This window comes from Nomascus leucogenys, chromosome 7b, assembly GCF_006542625.1.
Source record: "Nomascus leucogenys isolate Asia chromosome 7b, Asia_NLE_v1, whole genome shotgun sequence".
Taxonomy (NCBI): Eukaryota; Metazoa; Chordata; class Mammalia; order Primates; family Hylobatidae; genus Nomascus; species Nomascus leucogenys.
Genome location: NC_044387.1, coordinates 56,815,818 through 56,834,506, shown reverse-complemented (window position 1 = coordinate 56,834,506; position 18,689 = coordinate 56,815,818). Strand labels below are relative to the sequence as shown.

The following is an 18,689-nucleotide window of genomic DNA, read 5'->3' as shown; positions in this document are numbered from 1 at the left end:
TGGTGGGAGGACTGTGGTGGGTCCCTGTGAAAGTTTTGAGAAGAGTGAGCAGAGGCACAGTAATGACAGCCATCACTGCATCCCCAGGAAGGCCCTGACTACAGTGTTCTTTTTTTAATTTCTATTTTTGTTGATACACAGTCTCACTATGTTGCCCAGACTGGAGGACCATGGCATGATCATAGCTCACTGTGGCCTCAAACTTCTGGGCTGTAGTGATCCTCTTACCTCAGCCTCCTGAGTAACTAGGACTACAGGTGCACACCACCATGCCTGGCTGACATTTTATAGAAATGGGGTCTTGCTCTGTTGCCCAGGGTGGTCTTGAACTGCTGGCCTCAAGCACTCCTCCCATCTCTGCCTCTCACAGTGCTGGAATTCCAGGCATGAGTCACTGTACCCGGCCCAATCATGGCATTCTTCTGCAAACATGGGTGGGAAGAAGGGTCAAGGGGGGCTGAGGGTGAAATAGCTTCCATTCACAAGAGCACTGCCCTGACCTAGTCCCACTTTCAGCTGTAGAAAAACCACTGAGGCTTAGGGAGGTATAGCTCTGGTGCCTGGTGGAGCAGGGCTCTTTCCACCCCTTCCAGTTCTCCATGATGATGGTGTCTCTTGGGTTTTAGACTCTGCACTTAGAGAGTCCATATCCCCTTCAGGCCACAGCAGCTTTGGCTGCTGTGCCTGAGAGTGTTGTTGGACCCCCCAGGGGTGCTCTGGATGAAATTGGCCCTGTTCCCATCTGACCCCAGCAGAGGGAGCCCAGGGCTTGCTTCTGAGCGCCCAGTTCCACTGTCCAGGGCTCTCAGTTCAATGAGGAGCTGCAGGGCCCCCAGATCGTGGTAGAGCTCATCATGAACATTCTGCTTGTTCATTTCTCAGGTGCCCTACCTGCTAATAAGAGGGCTGCAGCCTGGCTTTATTGCATGCTCAACTCCAGCTCTTCACTAAGCTGTATACCTGGTCTCAGAATCTGTTTCCTCGCTGTGTGGTTGTTAATTGTAATATCCCCTCCCAGGGTGCTTGTGAAGAGTCAGGTCAAGTGCTTAGCATAGAGGAAGCACTTGGTAAAGGACAGCTGATTTATCATCATTGACTCTTTTAACTTTCACAATAGCTCTATGAGGTGAGTTAACTGAGGCTCTGGACAGTTAAGGGGTTGCCTCAAGGTCACAGGTAGAGAGTGGAGAATTTTGATTCGAAGTCAGCGAGACCTGTATACCACTGCTGTCATTGCCAGGTGGGCCCTGACCCCCAAACAGGGAGGAGACATAAAAGGAGATGCCGCTGTGAAACCGAGATTAGGTCTTTTAGGCCTTCAGGTGTTGTCTAGCTCATCCTCCTTTTACAAATAGAGAAACCGAGGTCCAGGGAGCATACAACCAATTATCGCAGCACTGGACCTAAAGCCCAAGACTCTGGACTCCCAGCCCAGAAGCCTTTGCTCAAATACAGGCTGCCTTTGGCCACATGAAGACACCAACCTGGCATACAGTTTTATTGATTTATCTATTAAAATATAAGGATATATTCTCACACTAATTCTTGAATATCGTACTATCATTCTAATTTCCCTGATTTTTTTTCATACATTTTTTTGGGAGAGGGAGGTTTCAGATAAACAGTTTTTTTAAATAGTTTTGTGTTTTGAGTCTGGATCACTATAAGGCCCATACATTGCCAATGAGCAAAGCTTCTCTCAAGTGTCTTCTTATCAGAAGGTCCTGCCATCTTTTTTGTTTTCTCCTAAGATTCATTGTCTTGGGCTTTCCACCGTCTTTTTATTTGTTGAAGAAAATGGGTCGTTTGCTCTATAGGTTCTACCTAGTCTGGATTTTGAAGACTGTGTCCCTGCGGTATCGTTAAGTGTGTTCGTCTTTCTCCCTGTATGTTCTTGTGAACAGGGAGTTGGCTTAGAGACTTGATCAGATTACATTTTCGAAATTTTTTTGTGGTGGTGGGGGTGAGTAGAAGGCAGGACTATATCATGGTTGTTGTTGAATACTTCCATCAAGAGGCAAGGCTCTCTCTATTTTTGTGATGTTACTGTCATTGACAACTGTTGCCTAGATCCATTAATTCATTAGAGAATTTTTAAAAATTCCGCCTGACAGAGTTAATGTTTTTATTTTATTTTATTTTATTCTTTATTTATTTATTTTGAGAAGGAGTCTCTCTGTGTTTCCCAGGCTGGAGTGTGGTGGTGCGATCTTGGCTCACTGCAACCTCCACCTCCCTGGTTCAAGTGATTCTCCTGCGTCAGCCCCTCGAGTAGCTGGGATTACAGGCATGTGCCACCATGCCCGGCTGATTTTTGTATTTTGAGTGGAGATGGGGTTTTGCCATGTTGGCCAGGCTAGTCTTAAGAGTTAATGGTTTTGTTTTTTTGTTTTTTTGAGACAGAGTCTCGCTCTGTTGCCCAGGCTGGAGTGCAGTGGTGCAATCTCAGCTCATTGCATCCTCCGCCTCCCGGGTTCAAGCAATTCTCCTGCCTCAGCCTCCCAAGTAGCTGGGACTACAGGTGTGTGCCACCATGCTGGGCTAATTTTTGTATTTTCAGTAGAGACAGGGTTTCACCATTTTGGCCAGGATGGTCTTGATCTCTTGACCTCATGATCTGCCCGCCTTGGCCTCCCAAAGTGCTGGGATTACAGGCGTGAGCCACCACGCCTGACCACTAAGGTTTTTTTAATCCCTTATTTTTTTATCAAAATTGTATAACAAAGATTTGAGTGGTTGAGAAGTTTTTTTGTTTTGGTGTTATATTTTTATGACTATAAATAGCCTTTCCTTTTATGTTCATCATTTTTACCAAGTTCAGTTGTCTTGAGCGACGTGTTGCAGATATAAATTTTGCCAAGAAGGTTTGATTCCTTCATCAGGTTTTGTCAATTAATAACCTTCATCATGGGCAGTTTTGGTTCTGTTTTATTTATTTACTAATAGATTGATTATATCTATTAGTAATAGTCCCTAAACACTTGCTAAAAGACTGAAACGTTTTTATTTATTTATTTATTTATTTTATTTTATTTTTTGAGACGGAGTCTTGCTGTGTTGCCCAGGCTGGAGTGCAGTGGCATGATCTAGGCTCACTGCAAGCTCCGCCTCCCAGGTTCACGCCATGCTCCTGCCTCAGCTTCCTGAGTAGCTGGGACTACAGGTGCCCGCCACCACGCCTGGCTAATTTTTCGCATTTTTAGTAGAGATGGGGTTTCACCGTGTTAGCCAGGATGGTCTTGATCTCCTGACCTCGTGATCCGCCCGCCTCAGCCTCCCAAAGTGCTGGGATTATTGGCGTGAGCCACCGCGCCCAGCCTTGAAACATTTTTATTTTATTTTATTTTATTTTATTTATTTTATTTATTTTTTTGAGATGGAGTCTTGTTCTGTTGCCCAGGCTAGAGTGCAGTGGCGCGATCTCGGCTCACTGGCAGCTCCGCCTCCGGGATTCACGCCATTCTCCTGCCTCAGCCTCCCTAGTATCTGGGACTATAGGCGCCCACCACCACGCCCAGCTAATTTTTTTTTTTTTTTTTTTTGTATTTTTAGTAGAGATGGGGTTTCACTGTGTTAGCCAGGATGGTCTCGATCTCCTGACCTCGTGATCCACCCGTCTTGGCCTCCCAAAGTGCTGGGATTGCAGGCGTGAGCCACCGTGCCCGGCCTGAAACGTTTTATTTGTTTTGTAGTCAGTTCTCCATTTGAGGCGGTTCCCCAAAGACCTTGGGGAGGAACAGGGATACTCAGTGAGACAGAGTAGAGAAGAGCTGGAAGCTTCCATAGTCCTAGCGTGGAGTTCCTGAGGGCATGCTGGGGCCAAAACTCAGGATCGGCATGTGCTGCCCAAGTTGCTCCTGATGTTATCCATGGAAAGATGAATGAGAACCCCCTTTGGTTCAGGGAAAGAATGGGCCTTGTCATCCTTCTGGTAAAATTACTACATTACCCTCCCACATTATCTCTTCTTTGCTTGTCACATTTAATGACAAACTGTGCCAGAACCATCCCAGGTGGGTGGCAGTGGCGTCACTATTTCTCTCCGCTTGTAGCTCTGGGTCTCCAGTGTATGTGATTGTATCTTTTTCTGGGAACATACAGGGAGCCTTTTTCTGTGATAAGCATAAGATTTGGTCAAAGTGAGAGAGACATAGCACCAAAGCTATACACTTGTTCTCTCTGTAGCAGAAAGGAGTCTGTTCTGCTTTTATGAAAATTGAAATTATTTCTACTGCTGGTGTCATGGGACTTTGCTCCCCTGAGGTAAGGCCTTAGGCACCATATAAATCTTGAAGGGATTAGTTTTTTAAAAATTAATGATTAAGAGTACTAGTCTGTTTGGTCAGACAATATAAAGCCACCTCTGGCACTTACTAGCAGTGTGATCTTGAACAAGCCATATCTTTTAAAGCCTTGAGTTTTTCCTCTATAAAATGGAAGTGATAATCCTCCCTCATAGGGTTGTAAGGATGCAATGACCTCAAGCATATAAAGGGTCTGGCCCACAGAAAGCCTTCAATAAATGGTGGCATTGGTCATCAGTGAGATGTGGTATTACCATCCCCAAATGCCCAAGCCTATGTTGAAGAAAGATGTTGGCTGCATTCTCACTGCTTACTGTTTTTCCTTTTCCAGTGACTTGCTGTCTCCTGACTCAGTCCTGAGTTGCTTGTATCCTGGGGATCATGGAAAGAAAACTCCGAATCCAGCCAATCAGTATCAGTTTGATAAAGTTGGGTGAGTCAGCAGTTTCCTCCTCTCCCAGCTCTCTACTTCTGAGTTTCTCTGGTGGCTCAAGCTAAATGCTGGAGACCTGTTAGGGCCAGAGGTGACCCAGAGGATAGGAAAGACCACAGGGTAGAAAGAAATGCTTGTTCTTTCTTGCTTACAAAGCAAAGGGAGATCACAAGAAGGGTGGAAGGATCAAAACTCGGAAACATGCTGGGTGTGGTGGCTCACGCCTGTAATCCCAGCACTTTGGAAGGCCAAAGCGGGTGGATTCCTTGAGCTCAGGAGTTCGATACCAGCCTGGGCAACATGGCAAAACCCTGTCTCTACAATAAATACAAAAATTAGCTAGGCATGGTGGTGGGCATTTGTAGTCCCAGCTATTGGGGAGGCTGAGGTGGGAGAATTGCATGAGCCCAGGAGGTTGAGGCTGCAGTGAGCCATGGTCATGCTGCTGCACTCCAGCCTGGGGGCAACAGAGCCAGATCCTGTCTCAAAACAAAAACAAAAAGAAAAACAAAAAAAAACCCTCTGGAAGCTTATAATAATACATGATACAATAAAAATGTTTGACATTTTAATTATCCGAGGATTAATTTTAAAAATATTTTCTAAATTGGTAGCCCAATCAAGACATTAGTACACTGCCTTTGTATTTGATATTTGCTTATAAGTTGAAGGCTGCAAGAAAAAAAGGAAAAAGAGGAAAGTGAATGTGAGAGAGATGAAATTCACAGTAGGGAACTGACAAAGTTGAAGGGCTTTGCCAGCAGCCTAGCTGTGAACATGGCCAAACCTGCAGGACTGGCTGGTTTGTGGGGCATGGGAGGATGGGAGGAGGCTGTATCCTGGGACCACAGCAGAAATGACTTACAGCACAATTTTATTTATCTTCTTTTCTGCAGCATCCTGACTTTGAGCGACTATGTACTTGAGCTAGGTCACCCCTATTTGTGGGTACAGAAGCTGGGTGGCCTCCACTTCCCCAAAGAGCAGCCCCAGGTCTGTACACTGATCTCGTCTAGTTGGCTGAGGAGCTTACTTCCTCTCTTCCTGTATAGACTCTAGAAAGGCCAGGCCGGGCGCAGTGGCTCACGCCTATAATCCTTGTGCTTTGGGAGGCTGAGGCAGGTGGATCACCTGAGGTCAGGAGTTCAAGACCAGCCTGGCCAATGTGATGAAACCGTGTCTCTACTAAAAATACAAAAAATTAGCTGGGTGTGGTGGCACATTCCTATAATCCGAGCTATTCAGGAGGCTGAGGCAGGAGAATCACTTGAACCAGGGAGGCAGAGGTTGCGGTGAGCTGAGATCATGCCACTGCCCTCCAGCCTGGGCAACAAGAGCAAAACTCCATCTCAAAAAAAAAAAAAAAAGGCCTGTCATGGCCTTTGGAGTTTTGAACTGGCAGAACGTGTCCCCCTCAGGGCTGTGACCTGTCTTCTATCCACTCAGGACACTGAAATGTCTTAGACTTATAAGAGTTTAGGTACCTTTTGCCTTTTCTCTGAGCCTAGTAGCCTTCTAGACTCAGGTAACTTGAGTCCTTGCTCTGGGACTCATGGCTGCAGGCTCTGCCGCCCTTGTTCTTGTGTGCAAGTGCCAAATATGAGGCATGAGCAGAAATCCAGGGGGCCTGGCCCCTTAGCAGAAGCCTGTGTTTCCTCAGGAGTTGGACACAGCTTCTCAAGAACCCAGCATATTGTGTTGTTTCTGCCAGGACTCAGCGTCTGGCCTGTCATAGCAGATAAACCCTGCCATGTCTAAAGGGTACCCATCTTGGGGCATGGATAATCCAGGCTGCCGCAGGCAGGCAAGTCCAAGGAGAGAGATGGTGCCTGGAGGAAGGGATGGGGGAGCACACGTGTGTGTGTCTCATTGTCACTCACAGCAAACAGTGATTGCTGACCACTCGCTGAGCGCCAGCCACATGGAGACCACCATGAAACTTCTGAAGACCAGGGTGCAGTCCCGCCTGGCCCTCCACAAACAGTTTGCATCCCTAGGTAAGCTGATGATGGGGCAGTGGTTTAAGAGTCACTCAGACAACACACGGACAACAACAACTTAGCCTTTCACTCTAAACTTGAATCCTGACGACAAATCAAGACCTGGATTCCTGGCTTTACGGAGTGGGAATCTTGGCAGAGCCACTGGGGAGAGCTCCAGGCCTGTCCAGGCAGAGGACTGAGCTCCCCCTTAGAGCCATCAGTGCTGTCCTGCCTCACAGAGGAGGCCCAGAGCCATTGGGTGGCACAAGTTTGTGGATTGGTCAGGGGCAGCTCATCCTAGGTCATGCACTGCAGATTTTGATGTGCATTTGACACATATTTAATGAGATCCTGATTTATGCCAGGCACTGAGCATAGTGCTGGGGGAAGAACTGAGCACAGTGAACCCCTGCCCCTGGCTCTGTGACTCACAGTCAGCTTATTTGAATATAGCTATCCAGGGAGCAACTTGCATATCCCTTCCCCAAGGCCTGCTGACCTGGTGTTCCCCAGGGTGAGGCTGAGCCTGTTTTCTTCTAAGCTCCCAAGTGATAATGATGAGCCACTGACTTAGGTGGTGGCATCTGGGGGCTTCTTTTAGTTTATTCACTCAGTAAATGGTTGTCAAATGCTTACCATGTGGCAGGGGGATGGGGTCAAGATTTCTCTGATCTAAAAGAGTCTCTGGGCCAGGTGCAGTGGCTCTTGCCTGTAATCACAGCACTTTGGGAGGCCAAGGCAGACAGATCACTTGAGGTCAGGAGTTCAAGACCAGCCTGCCAACATGGTGAAACTCCGTCTCTACTAAAAATACAAGAATTAGCTGGGCATGGTGGTGTGCACCTGTATTCCCAGCTACTCAGGAGGCTGAAGCAGGAGAATTGCTTGAACCTGAGAGGCGGAGGTTGCAGTGAGCTGAGATGGCATCACTGTATTCCAGCCTGGGCAACAAAGTGAGACTCCATCTCAAGAAGTAAAAAATAAATTAAAAAAAGAGTCTCTGTCAGGAAAGGCATTGGGTTTCCAGGACACATCTGGAGACCACTCCCCACCAGTTCTTAGACTCCACACAGCTGCCGATCTCTCCAGAGCACCGATGTTTGTCCATTAGGCCATGCTCCCCATCAGCATTGCTGAGTTTGTTTTGTCCCAAGGTAGGGAGCCTGTCATTCTGGACAGTACTTACTGTGTTGGCATATTTGCTTATTGAAATGCCAGCAGGAATTTACCCTGGAGCGGTTCTCTGGCTCTTCTCCCTGACACACAACACTTCAGTTGTTTCCTCCATCAAGGTCAGCTATGAAAACACAGGCCTCTAGGCTATTTGTTCTAATTAACAGTCACTGCTGCAGGGGCACCCTCCCTAGTTCTGACTATAGGGGTTTTTCTTTGGCAGGCTATCATTTGCATTAAAGAGAAAGCACCATAAGTGCTGGCACTGGATCTGGCCACAAGCACATAGCACTGGGTGAAGGTCAGGTTGACATGCTTGCATTCCTGGCACTTGTTGACCTGGGTACTTCCTGAGTACCAGGTATACCAGGATAGCTGGCTGGGCCATCTGAGCCCTTCAGAGAGCCCCAGGAGGATGCTAGTTACTCATCTGTGGCACCTGATTTCTACCTGTGATGTCACCTGTCTTGTTCTCTTTTAGAACATGGCATTGTGCCAGTTACCAGTGATTGCCAGTACCTCTTCCCTGCCAAGGTTGTCTCTCGCCTGGTGAAATGGGTGACAGTTGCCCATGAGGATTACATGGTAGGTGAAGGAGTGACAAGTTACCCTTACTGTCCTAAGGATTGCAGGACCATGTCACCTTTCAGCTCCTGCCACCTCACTGGAAGGGCAGGGGATTTAACCAGAGGAGCCAGCAGTTCACTTCTTGTCTGTGGTACCTCTTCTAGGAGCTGCATTTCACCAAAGACATTGTGGATGCGGGACTGGCTGGGGACACCAATCTCTACTACATGGCACTCATCGAAAGGGGCACAGGTAATTGCTCTGCTGATTACAGGGGTTCTAGACAAAGGGCGCTGCCAAGAATCAAACACTCTCGGGGGTTGCCCAAAGAAAGCAGAAGATCCTGGAGTCCTGCTGCAAGGACTTAACAGATAATAATGATCGTGAGAGCCTGTTCAGCAAGGACTCATTCTGCAACACGGTCACACACACGCTGTGTCTCACTGAAACCTCACTGCAGTCCTAGGGGTGGTGCTGTCATTTCCATTTTACATGGGAGGAAGTTCGGGCTTAGTTGCAAGCCCAGTCTGAGCGCTGAGCCCGAGCTCTTTGCTCCTTCCTTCACCGCTTTCTAGTACCGGACATCTCCTCCTTCTCCCTCTTCATAACAGGGCTGAGGTGTCACCCTCAGGTTGTAAAGGGCAGGGTCACAGGGCCTCCCTCCCTCTTCTGCAGTCCCTGCCCTCACTTTAGAGGCATCAAAAGCTCAGATTCTTCACACCTCTTCTGGCATCTGACTCTGCCAGGGCTCCCTGCTGAAGTCCTGGGATGTTGCGTTTGGGCTGTTGTGCTGTTGTCCCACCCAAGCCACAGCAAGCCTGGCACTGCCTGTGGGATCTGACACCCCCAAGACTTGGTGCTGAGCTGAGGAAGTTGTCTGAAGTTCTAAGACAGTTCCAGAACTGTAAGGAAAGGCTGAACTCTTTGGTATCAGAGTTTCTGTCCTCACTACCCCACTTTCTTCTCTATTTTTCATGTCTTTTAAAATAAAATTCTGAAGAAACTGAATATTTTAGATACAGTTGAGGCCTCCCTATCCCACTTTATTCCCTTTCTCCTAATAAGTGACCACTATTTGGATTTTATGCATTTGCTTTCCATCTTTCCATCCTTTCCCTGCCACACAATTTTTTTTTTTTTTTTTTTTTTTTTTTTTTTTAGTAGAGATAAGGTCTTGCTTTGTCGCCCAGGCTGGAGTGCAGTGGCACGATCATAGCTCACTGCAATCTTAAACTCCTGGACTCAAGCAATCCTTCTTCCACCTTAGCTCCCTGAGTAGCTGCGACTACAGGTATGCTACCATGCTCAGCTAAGATTTTTTGTTTTTGTTTTTGTTTTTTTGTAGAGGCAGGTTCTTACTATGTTGCCAAGCCTGGTCTCAAACTGCTGGCCTTTCTCCCAAAGTGCTGGGATTGTAGGCATGAGCCAGCATGTCTGGCCTCTCCCCTTTTAAAATTTAATTTAACTTAATTTATTTTTTGAGACAAGGTCTTGCTCTGTTGCCTAGACTGGAATACAGTGGCTCAGTCATGGCTCACTGCAGCCTCAACTGCCTGGGCTCAAGTCATTCCCCTACCTCAGCCTCTCGAGTAGCTGGGGCTACAAATGTGCACCACCATGCTTGGCCAATTTTTTTTTTTTTTTTTTTTTTTTTTTTTTGTAGAGATAAGGTCTTGCTTTGTTGCCCAGGCCAGTCTCGAACTCCTAGGTTTAAGTGATTCTCCCAATTCGGCCTCCCAAAGTGCTGGGATTGCAGGCATGAACCACCACACCCGGTCTTCCTTTTACCTCATCCCTGAACAACATAAAGTACAGGCATACCTCAGAGATATTGCAGGTTCAGTTGCAGACTACCACAGTGAAGCAGACTTTGCAATACAGTAGGTGACACAAATTTTTTGGTTTCCCAGTACGTATAAAAGTTATGTTTGCACTATAGTCTAAGTGTACAATAGCATCATGTTTTTAAAAAACAATATACAGCTGGACGCAGTGGCTTATGCCTATAATCCCAGCATTCTGGAAGGCTGAGGTGGGCGGATCACCTGAGGTCAGGAGTTCGAGACCAGCCTGGCCAACATAGTGAAACCCTGTCTCTACTAAAAATACAAAAGTTAGCTGGGGTTGGTGGTGGGTGCCTGTAATCTCAGCTACTTGGGAGTCTGAGGCAGGAGAATTGCTCGAACCCGGGAGGTGGAGGTTGAAGTCAGCCAAGATCGCACCACTGCACTCCAACCTGGGTGATAGAGCGAGACACTGTCTCAAAAAATAAATAAAAATACTTTATTAGGCCAAGTGCAGTGGCTCATCCCTGTAATCCCAGCGCTTTGGGAGGCCGAGGCAGGCAGATCGCTTGAGTCCAAGAGATTGAGACCAGCCTGGGCAACATGATGAAACCCCATCTCTACTAAAATACAAAAATTAACAAGGTATGGTGGCACACACCTGCAGCCCCAGCTAGTCAGAACAATTGTCCCTGAGGCACAAGAATCTTGAATCTGGGAGGCAGAGGTTGTAGTGAGCCGAGATTGTGCCACTGCACTCCAGCCTGGGTGAAAGAGAGAGACCCTGTCTCAAAAAACAAAACAAAAACCACCTCTATTACTGAAAAATACTAATGATCATCTGAGTCTTCAATGAATCGTAATCTTTTTGCTGGTGAAGGTCTTGCCTTAGTGTGGATGGCTGCTGACTGATCCAAGTCATGGTTGCTGAAGGTTGGTGTGTCTGTGACAATTTCTTAAAATAAGACAACAACAAAGTTTGTTGCATCGATTGACTCTTCCCTTCATGAAAGATTTCTCTATAGCATGTGATGCTGCTTGATAGCAGTTTACCCATGGTGGAACTTCTTTCAAAATTGAAGTCAGTCCTCTCCAACCCTCCCTCTGCTCTGTCAACTAAGTTTACGTAATATTCTAAATCCTTTGTTATAATTTCGGCAATGTTCATAGCATCTTCCCAGGAGTAGATTCTATCTCAGGAATCGTTTTCTTTGTTCATTCATCAGGAGCAACTCCTCATTTGTTGAAATTGTATCATGAGATTGCAGCAATTCAGTCACGTCTTTAGGCTCCACTTCTACTTTATAATAGTTATGTTGCTATTCCCACATCTGCAGTTACTTCCTCCACAGAAGTCTTGAAGTCTTCAAAGTCATGATGGTTGGAATCAGTTTCTTCCAAACCTCTGTTAGTGTTGATATTTTGACCTCCTCCCCTGAATCACAGATGTTTTTAATGGTGTCTAGAATGGTGAATCCTTTCCAGGTTTTCGATTTACTTTGCCTAGATCCATCAGAGGAATCACTGTTTATGGCAGTTATAACCTTACAAAATGTGTATCTTAAATAATACGACTTGAAAGTCAGAATGACTCCTTGATCCATGAGCTGCAGAATGGATGTTTTATTAGCGGGCATGAAAATATTAATCTCCTTGTACACCTCGATCAGTGCTTTTGAGTGACTAGGTACATTGTCAATGAGCAGGTCTCAGCAGTGGGCTTAAAATAATTCAGCAAACCATGCTGTAAACAGATGTGCTGTCATCCAGGCTTTGTTCCGTTTATAGAGCACAGGCAGAGTAGACTTAGCATAATTCTTAACGGCCCTAGGATTTTTGGAATGGTAAATGAGCATTGGTTTCAACTTAAAGCCACCAGCTGTATCAGTCTAACAAGAAACTCAGCTTACCCTTTGAAGCTTTGAAGCCAGGCATTGACTTCTCTCTAGCTCTGAAGTCCTAGATGGTGTCTTATTCCAATAGAAGGCCATTTCATCTACATGGAAAATCTACTGTTGGCCAGAAAAGTGGCTCACGCCTGTAATTCCAGCACTTTGAAAGGCTGAGGTGAGTGGATCACTTGAGGTCAGGAGTTTGAGACTAGCCTGGCCAACATAGTGAAACCCAATCTCTACTAAAAATACAAAAATTAGCTGGGCGTGGTGGCACATGCCTGTAGTTCTAGCTGCTTGGGAGGCTGAGGCAGGAGAACCGCTTGAGCCCAGGGGGCGGAGGTTGCAGTGAGCTGAGGTTACGCCACTGCACTCCAGCCTGGGTGACAGAGTGAGACTCTATCTAAAAAAAAAAAAAGAAAATCTATTGCTTAGGCCGGGCATGGTGACTCATACCTGTAATCCCAGCACTTTGGGAGGCTGAGGGCAGGCGGATCACTTGAGGTCAGGAGTTCGAGCCAACCTGGCCAACATGGCAAAACTGCGTCTCTACTAATAATACAAAAATTAGCCGGGCATGGTGGTGGGTGCCTGGAATCCCAGCTACTGGGGAGGCTGGGGCACGAGAATCACTTGAACCCAGGAGGTGGAGGTTGCAGGGAGCCAATATCGTGCCACTGCACTCCAGCCTGGGCGACAGAGTGAAACTATGTCTCAAAAAAAAAAAAAAAAAAAAAAAATATATGTATACACACACACACATATATACACACACATATATATACACACATATACATATATATATATAATTTAGTGTAGCTGTCTTCATCAGTGATCTTAGCTAAATTGTCTTATTAACTTGCTGTAGCTTCTATATCAGCAGTTGCTGCTTTGCCTTGCAATTTTATGTCATGGAGATTACTTCTTTCCTTGCACCTTGTGAACCAACCTCTGCTAGCTTCAGACTTTTGTTCTACAGCTTCCCTCACATCTCTCAGCCTTCATAGAATTGAAGAGAGTTAGGGCCTTGCTCTGGTTTAGGCTTTGGGCTTAAGAGAATGTTGTGGCTGGTTTGATCTTCTATTCAGACCACTAAAACTTTCTCCATATCAGTGGCTGTTTTGCTTTCTTATCGTTCATATATTTACTAGAGTGCCACTTTTAATTTCCTTCAAGCACTTTTAATTTCCTTCTACTTGGCCCTTTGGCTTCAAGGGACTTAGCATTTGGCCTATCTTGGTTTTCAACATGTCTTCCTCCCTGAGTGTAATCATTTCTAGCTTCTGATTTAAAGTGAAAGATGTACAACTCTTCCTTTCATTTGAACACTTCCAGGCTGTTGTAGGGTTATTAATTGTCCTAATTTCAATATTGTGTCTCAGGGAATAGGGAAGCCCAAGGAGAAAGAGACAGATCTTCTTCTTGGTCAGTAAGAACACATATAGCATTTATCAGTGAAGTTTGCCATCTTTTTAAAAATTTTTTTAAGACGGAGTCTCTGTCACCCAGGCTGGAGTGCAGCGCCACAATCTTGGCTCACTGCAACTTCTGTCTCCTGGGTTCAAGCAATTCTCCTGCCTCAGCCTCCCTAGTAGCTGGAACTACAGGTGCATACCCACCACGTCCAGCTAATTTTTTGTATTTTTAGTAGAGACAGGGTTTCACCATGTTGGACAGGCTGGTGTTGAACTCCTGACCTCAAGTGATCTACCCGCCTTGGCCTCCCAAAGTGCTGGGATTACAGGCATGAGCCACTGCTCCTGGCCGAAGTTTGCCATCTTCTATATTGCAGTTCACGGCGCCCCTAAACAATTACAATGGTAACATCAAAGATCACTGATCATGGAATCACCCAAACAGCTACAATGATAATGAAAAAATTTGAAATATTGCAAGAATTACCAAAATGTGACAGAGACATGAAGGGAGCACATACTGTTGAGAAAATGGTGCCATTAGACTCGTTCAAGGCAGAGTTGCCACTTAACCTTCAGTCTGTAAAAAGCACGATAAAGTGAAGCACAATAAAATGAGGTGTGCTGGTACTGTTTTGAAAGGTCACAAAATGTTCAGTCCAAGAAATTTACAAGCCCAAAAGAGGGGACCTCATTAGAAGAGATCACTTCTACTTTCTGGCTGAGCTGATGAAAGCTTGGAAAGACCATAAGTATTCTAGATTCATACATAGGATGAATGTGATCATTAAAATTTTCATTTGAGGCCGGGTGTGGTGGCACATGCCTGTAATCTCAGCACTTTGGGAGGCCGAGGCGGGCAGATCACGTCAGGAGATCGAGACCATCCTGGCTAATATGGTGAAACCCCGTCTCTGCTAAAAAATACAAAAAATTAGCCGGGCATGGTGGCAGGCGCCTGTAGTTCCAGCTACTCGGGAGGCTGAGGCAGGAGAATGGCATGAACCCAGAAGGCGGGGCTTGCAGTGAGCCAAGATCGAGCCACTGCACTCCAGCCTGGGCGACAGAGCAAGACTCCGTCTCAAAAAATATATATATATTTTTTTTCATTTGAGTGCATTGTGAAATCGAAAAGCAAAATTTAGATGAATAAGTGGGCAACAATTGCAAATACAATTCTTCAGTCATGGCTGGGCACAGTGGCTCAGGCCTGTAATCCCAGCACTTTGGGAAGCCGAGGCAGGCGGATTACAAGGTCAGGAGATGGAGACTATCCTGGCTAACGTGGTGAAACCCCGTCTCTACTAAAAATACAAAAAATTAGCCAAGCCTGGTGGCAGGCGCCTGTAGTCCCAGCTACTCGGGAGGCTGAGGCAGAAGAATGGCGTGAACCCGGGAGGCGGAGCTTGCAGTGAGCTGAGATGGCACCACTGCACTCCAGTCTGGGCGACAGTGCGAGACTCCGTCTCAAAAAAAAAAAAAAAAAAAAGAAATTCTTCAGTCATTTTACAACAGATCCGTTTGGAAACTTTCTGTAGTGTGAATTTAAAAATTGGTGAACAGCCTGGGCGTGGTGGCTCACGCCTGTAATCCCAGCATTTTTAGGTGGAGGTGGGTGGATCACAAGGTCAGGAATTCAAGACCAACCTGGCCAAGATGGTGAAACCCCGTCTCTACTAAAAATACAAAAATTAGCTGGGCGCGGTGGCACATGCCTGTAATTCCAGCTACTTGGGAGGCTGAGGCAGGAGAATCGCTTGAACTTGGGAGGCGGAGGTTGCAGTGAGCTGAGATCGGGCCATTGCACTCCAGCCTTGGTAACAAGAGTGAGACTCTGTCTCAAAAAAAAAAAAAATTGATAAACAGAGATAAATCCAGAAATTTCTGCTGATTGTTAGGACAGAAGCAATACAGCAGCAGAGAAAGAAAATACTTTTTATTTTATTTTTATTTTTTATTTATTTTATTCTTTATAGAGATGAGGTCTTGCTATGTTGACCAGGCTGGTCTTAAACTTCTGGCTTCAAACAATCCTTCTGCCTCAGCCTGCCATTGTGCTGGGATTACAGACGTGAGCCATGACGCCTGGCCAGAAAGCACTTTTTATTTACTTATTTTGAGACAAGAGTCTTGCTTTGTTGTGTAGGCTGGACTACAGTGGCATGATCTCAGCTCACTGCAACCTCCACCTTACCAGGTTCAAGTGACCCTCCTGTCTTGGCCTCCTAAGCAGCTGAGATTACAAGCATGTCCCACTAGGCCTGGCTAATTTTTGTATTTTTACTAGAGATGGAATTTTACTATGTTGGCTGGGCTGGTCCTGACCTCAAGTGATCCACCCACTTCTGCCTCCCAAAGTGCTGGGATTCTAGGCGTTACCCATCATGCCCAGTCCAGAACGCACTTTTCTGGGGACAGGGGGAGGTAAAGCAACTTTTTTTTTTTTTTGAGACGGAGTCTTGCTCTGTCACCCAGGCAGGAGTGCAGTGGCACAATCTCTGCTCACTGCAAGCTCCACCTCCTGGATTCAAGCGATTCTCCTGCTGCAGCCTCCTAAGTAGCTGGGACTACAGTCGCCCGCCACCACACCCAGCTAATTTTTTGTATTTTTAGTAGAGATGGGGTTTCACCGTGTTAGCGAGGATGGTCTCGATCTCCTGATCTCGTGATCCTCCCACCTTGGTCTCCCAAAGTTCTGGGATTACAGGCGTGAGCCACCGCACCAGCCCCAACTTTTTAATTAATGTTCTGACTGTTAGGGAAGAATTGTGTTAACCTCTCCTCTCCTCTCCTCTGTTATTTGAATAACTAGTGGTCAGAGAGTTAAAGTCTCCCCCCAAAAAATAACTAAAAAGGAATGGCATACCTATCCCACTTGAGAAGAGAAATGTCTTCCTGTTGAAAAAGGCAAAGGCTTTCACCAGATAACAAATGAGTATGTTCAAAAACACAAATATTTTGTTTAATGATTATGAACACAGCTTGATATCAGCCAGTTCTGGTTAAACTCAGCACTGCTACTTTCCAACTATTTGATGGTAGGGAAGTTTCTGTCAGAGCCTGTTTCTTTATGTGTAAAATGAGGATGACGATAATAGTACCTAACTCATAGAATTATTGTTAGGATGAAATAAAATGTGTCTGGAGGGTTTAGCACAGTGCCTGGGATACAGTAAGGACTCTCTACATGTTGGCTAGTATAAAGAATTTTGTGTAACAAAGTATGTAAAAATCAAATGAAGAAAATATATTTGATGGGACAGTTGATACACAATATTGTTGAAAAATTAGTAAGCTTTCACATGGAGAAAACCTTAGCTTGCTGGCAAATAAAGAAATGACAATAACACTTCTATCAAAGTAGCAAATAGAACTCATGGAGAAAGCCAAGGTGGACCAGGCTCTGGGGAGTCCGCAGCTTTGTGGCACAGTAAATATGTCAAAGTCTTTGAAGAGACCAATTATAGGACCTCACATTCTGCAAGCTGCAAGCTGGCAATTCCACTTAGGACATTCTGGAACAGTTGGTACCAGAATATACTCTGCAGCATTCAGATTAATAGGAGACATCTGAGCTAGCCTCAGGGGTGCAATGGGGAGGCTGCCATGGCTGGCAAGCTGGGTCTTAGAACTGAGCATTTCCCCTCTCTCCTCTCTTCCCAGCCAAACTGCAGGCCGCTGTGGTGTTGAACCCTGGCTACTCCTCCATCCCACCTATTTTCCAGCTCTGTTTGAACTGGAAAGGGGAGAAAACCAACAGCAACGATGACAACATTCGGGTAAGACCCAGCTGGGGATGACAGGAGGAGCAGGCAGAGCTCCCGGGGGAGGTGGCTGTGGCAGAACCCACTGCAGCTGAGGGCTTGGGCACTGCCTTAATTCCCAGAACAGAAGGCTGTGCCAGGATTTGCAGAATTTGCTGGAGCTTGTGTGGTGTAATAGAGGAAAGAGCCCAGACCTACTTGCCTACCTTGGGGTCCACAGGTTTCCTCACTTAGAGAGTAAGGAGAAATACCTACCTTGAAAGGTTATTGGCTTGGGCTCCTGTAAAAAATGTGAATAAGCTCTGAAGCATTATAGAAGCACTGGAATGACATGAGGAATGACATCACTGCAGCTGTTAATCAGCATTGCAGCTGTTAAGTAGCAGCCTATGGCTGCTACTAAATCAAATGCACCATGGAACACATTTTTAACCAACATCTTCTGACTTAGGTCTTATTTTGAGACTCCTTCCCTGCACACCTCTGTTTTCCTGGCTGTGGGCATATGAGGCAGGGAAAGCTATAGGTCAGAATCAGGAAGACCTCATTGTCTTGATGAGGGGGCCTGAGGACAAGCCAGTCTAGCTTGATCTGATGGCCTAGCCCCTGGCCCAGCCCCTGCAGAGGCATCAGCGCTCGGGCCCATCCAGGGACGGAAGCCCAGCCAGTATGGTCCCCCGCACGCAGGAAGGTAGTGCTGAGATGCTGGCTTTCCCATCACACAGGCCATGGAGGGCGAAGTCAATGTGTGCTACAAGGAGCTGTGTGGCCCTTGGCCCAGCCACCAGCTGTTGACCAACCAGCTGCAGCGGCTGTGTGTACTGCTGGATGTTTACCTGGAGACCGAGAGCCATGACGACAGTGTGGAGGGGCCCAAGGAATTTCCCCAGGAGAAGATGTGTCTGCGGCTCTTCAGGTGAGGGGAGGGCTGGGGCTCTGGTGACTTCTCACGGTGATATGGGGCAGAGATCAGAGCCAGATTTTCTGGGGAGAGCTTGCTTCTTCCTTCCTGAAACTTCCCCTGCAGCCCATGGCTATCACTCTGGTCCACCTGTTTTTCACTAACACCTCCTGAAGGTGTTAGTGCCAGGTCTGAGCCAAGAGGATTTGGCTGAACTTTATTTTCTATACTTTCTGTGGAAAACAATAGAGTTTATTTGCTTTTTACTGTCCAAATAAGCTTTTTAAACTGTGAGCATCCTCACCTGTCCCCAGGGAGTCTGCTGTGGTCTTTCTAGGGTACTGTCCTGTCAGTGAGAATCACAGCTTAGGCAGTCAGGTGGCACAGAAGGAACCAGCTTCAAAGTAAGACAGATAGGAGTGCAGATCTCTGTTTTGCTGCTGACCTTAGAAGAGTCACTTATGCTTAGCTCTG

The 18,689-nt window shown here is 46.3% G+C and overlaps 1 protein-coding gene across 3 annotated transcripts in view; it reads left to right on the top strand.

The window, feature by feature from the left end:
- The window catches only part of THOC5 (THO complex 5), a 48,255-nt gene that overhangs the window by 27,196 nt on the left and 2,370 nt on the right, over positions 1–18,689 (top strand). For all 3 annotated transcript variants that reach the window (XM_030816061.1, XM_030816062.1, XM_030816060.1), the window contains 7 exons: positions 4,636–4,737; positions 5,634–5,730; positions 6,620–6,734; positions 8,374–8,477; positions 8,624–8,711; positions 17,214–17,329; positions 18,040–18,230. In XM_030816061.1, the coding sequence (XP_030671921.1) occupies positions 4,636–4,737; positions 5,634–5,730; positions 6,620–6,734; positions 8,374–8,477; positions 8,624–8,711; positions 17,214–17,329; positions 18,040–18,230 (813 nt within the window). The remainder of the gene's footprint in view (positions 1–4,635; positions 4,738–5,633; positions 5,731–6,619; positions 6,735–8,373; positions 8,478–8,623; positions 8,712–17,213; positions 17,330–18,039; positions 18,231–18,689) is intronic.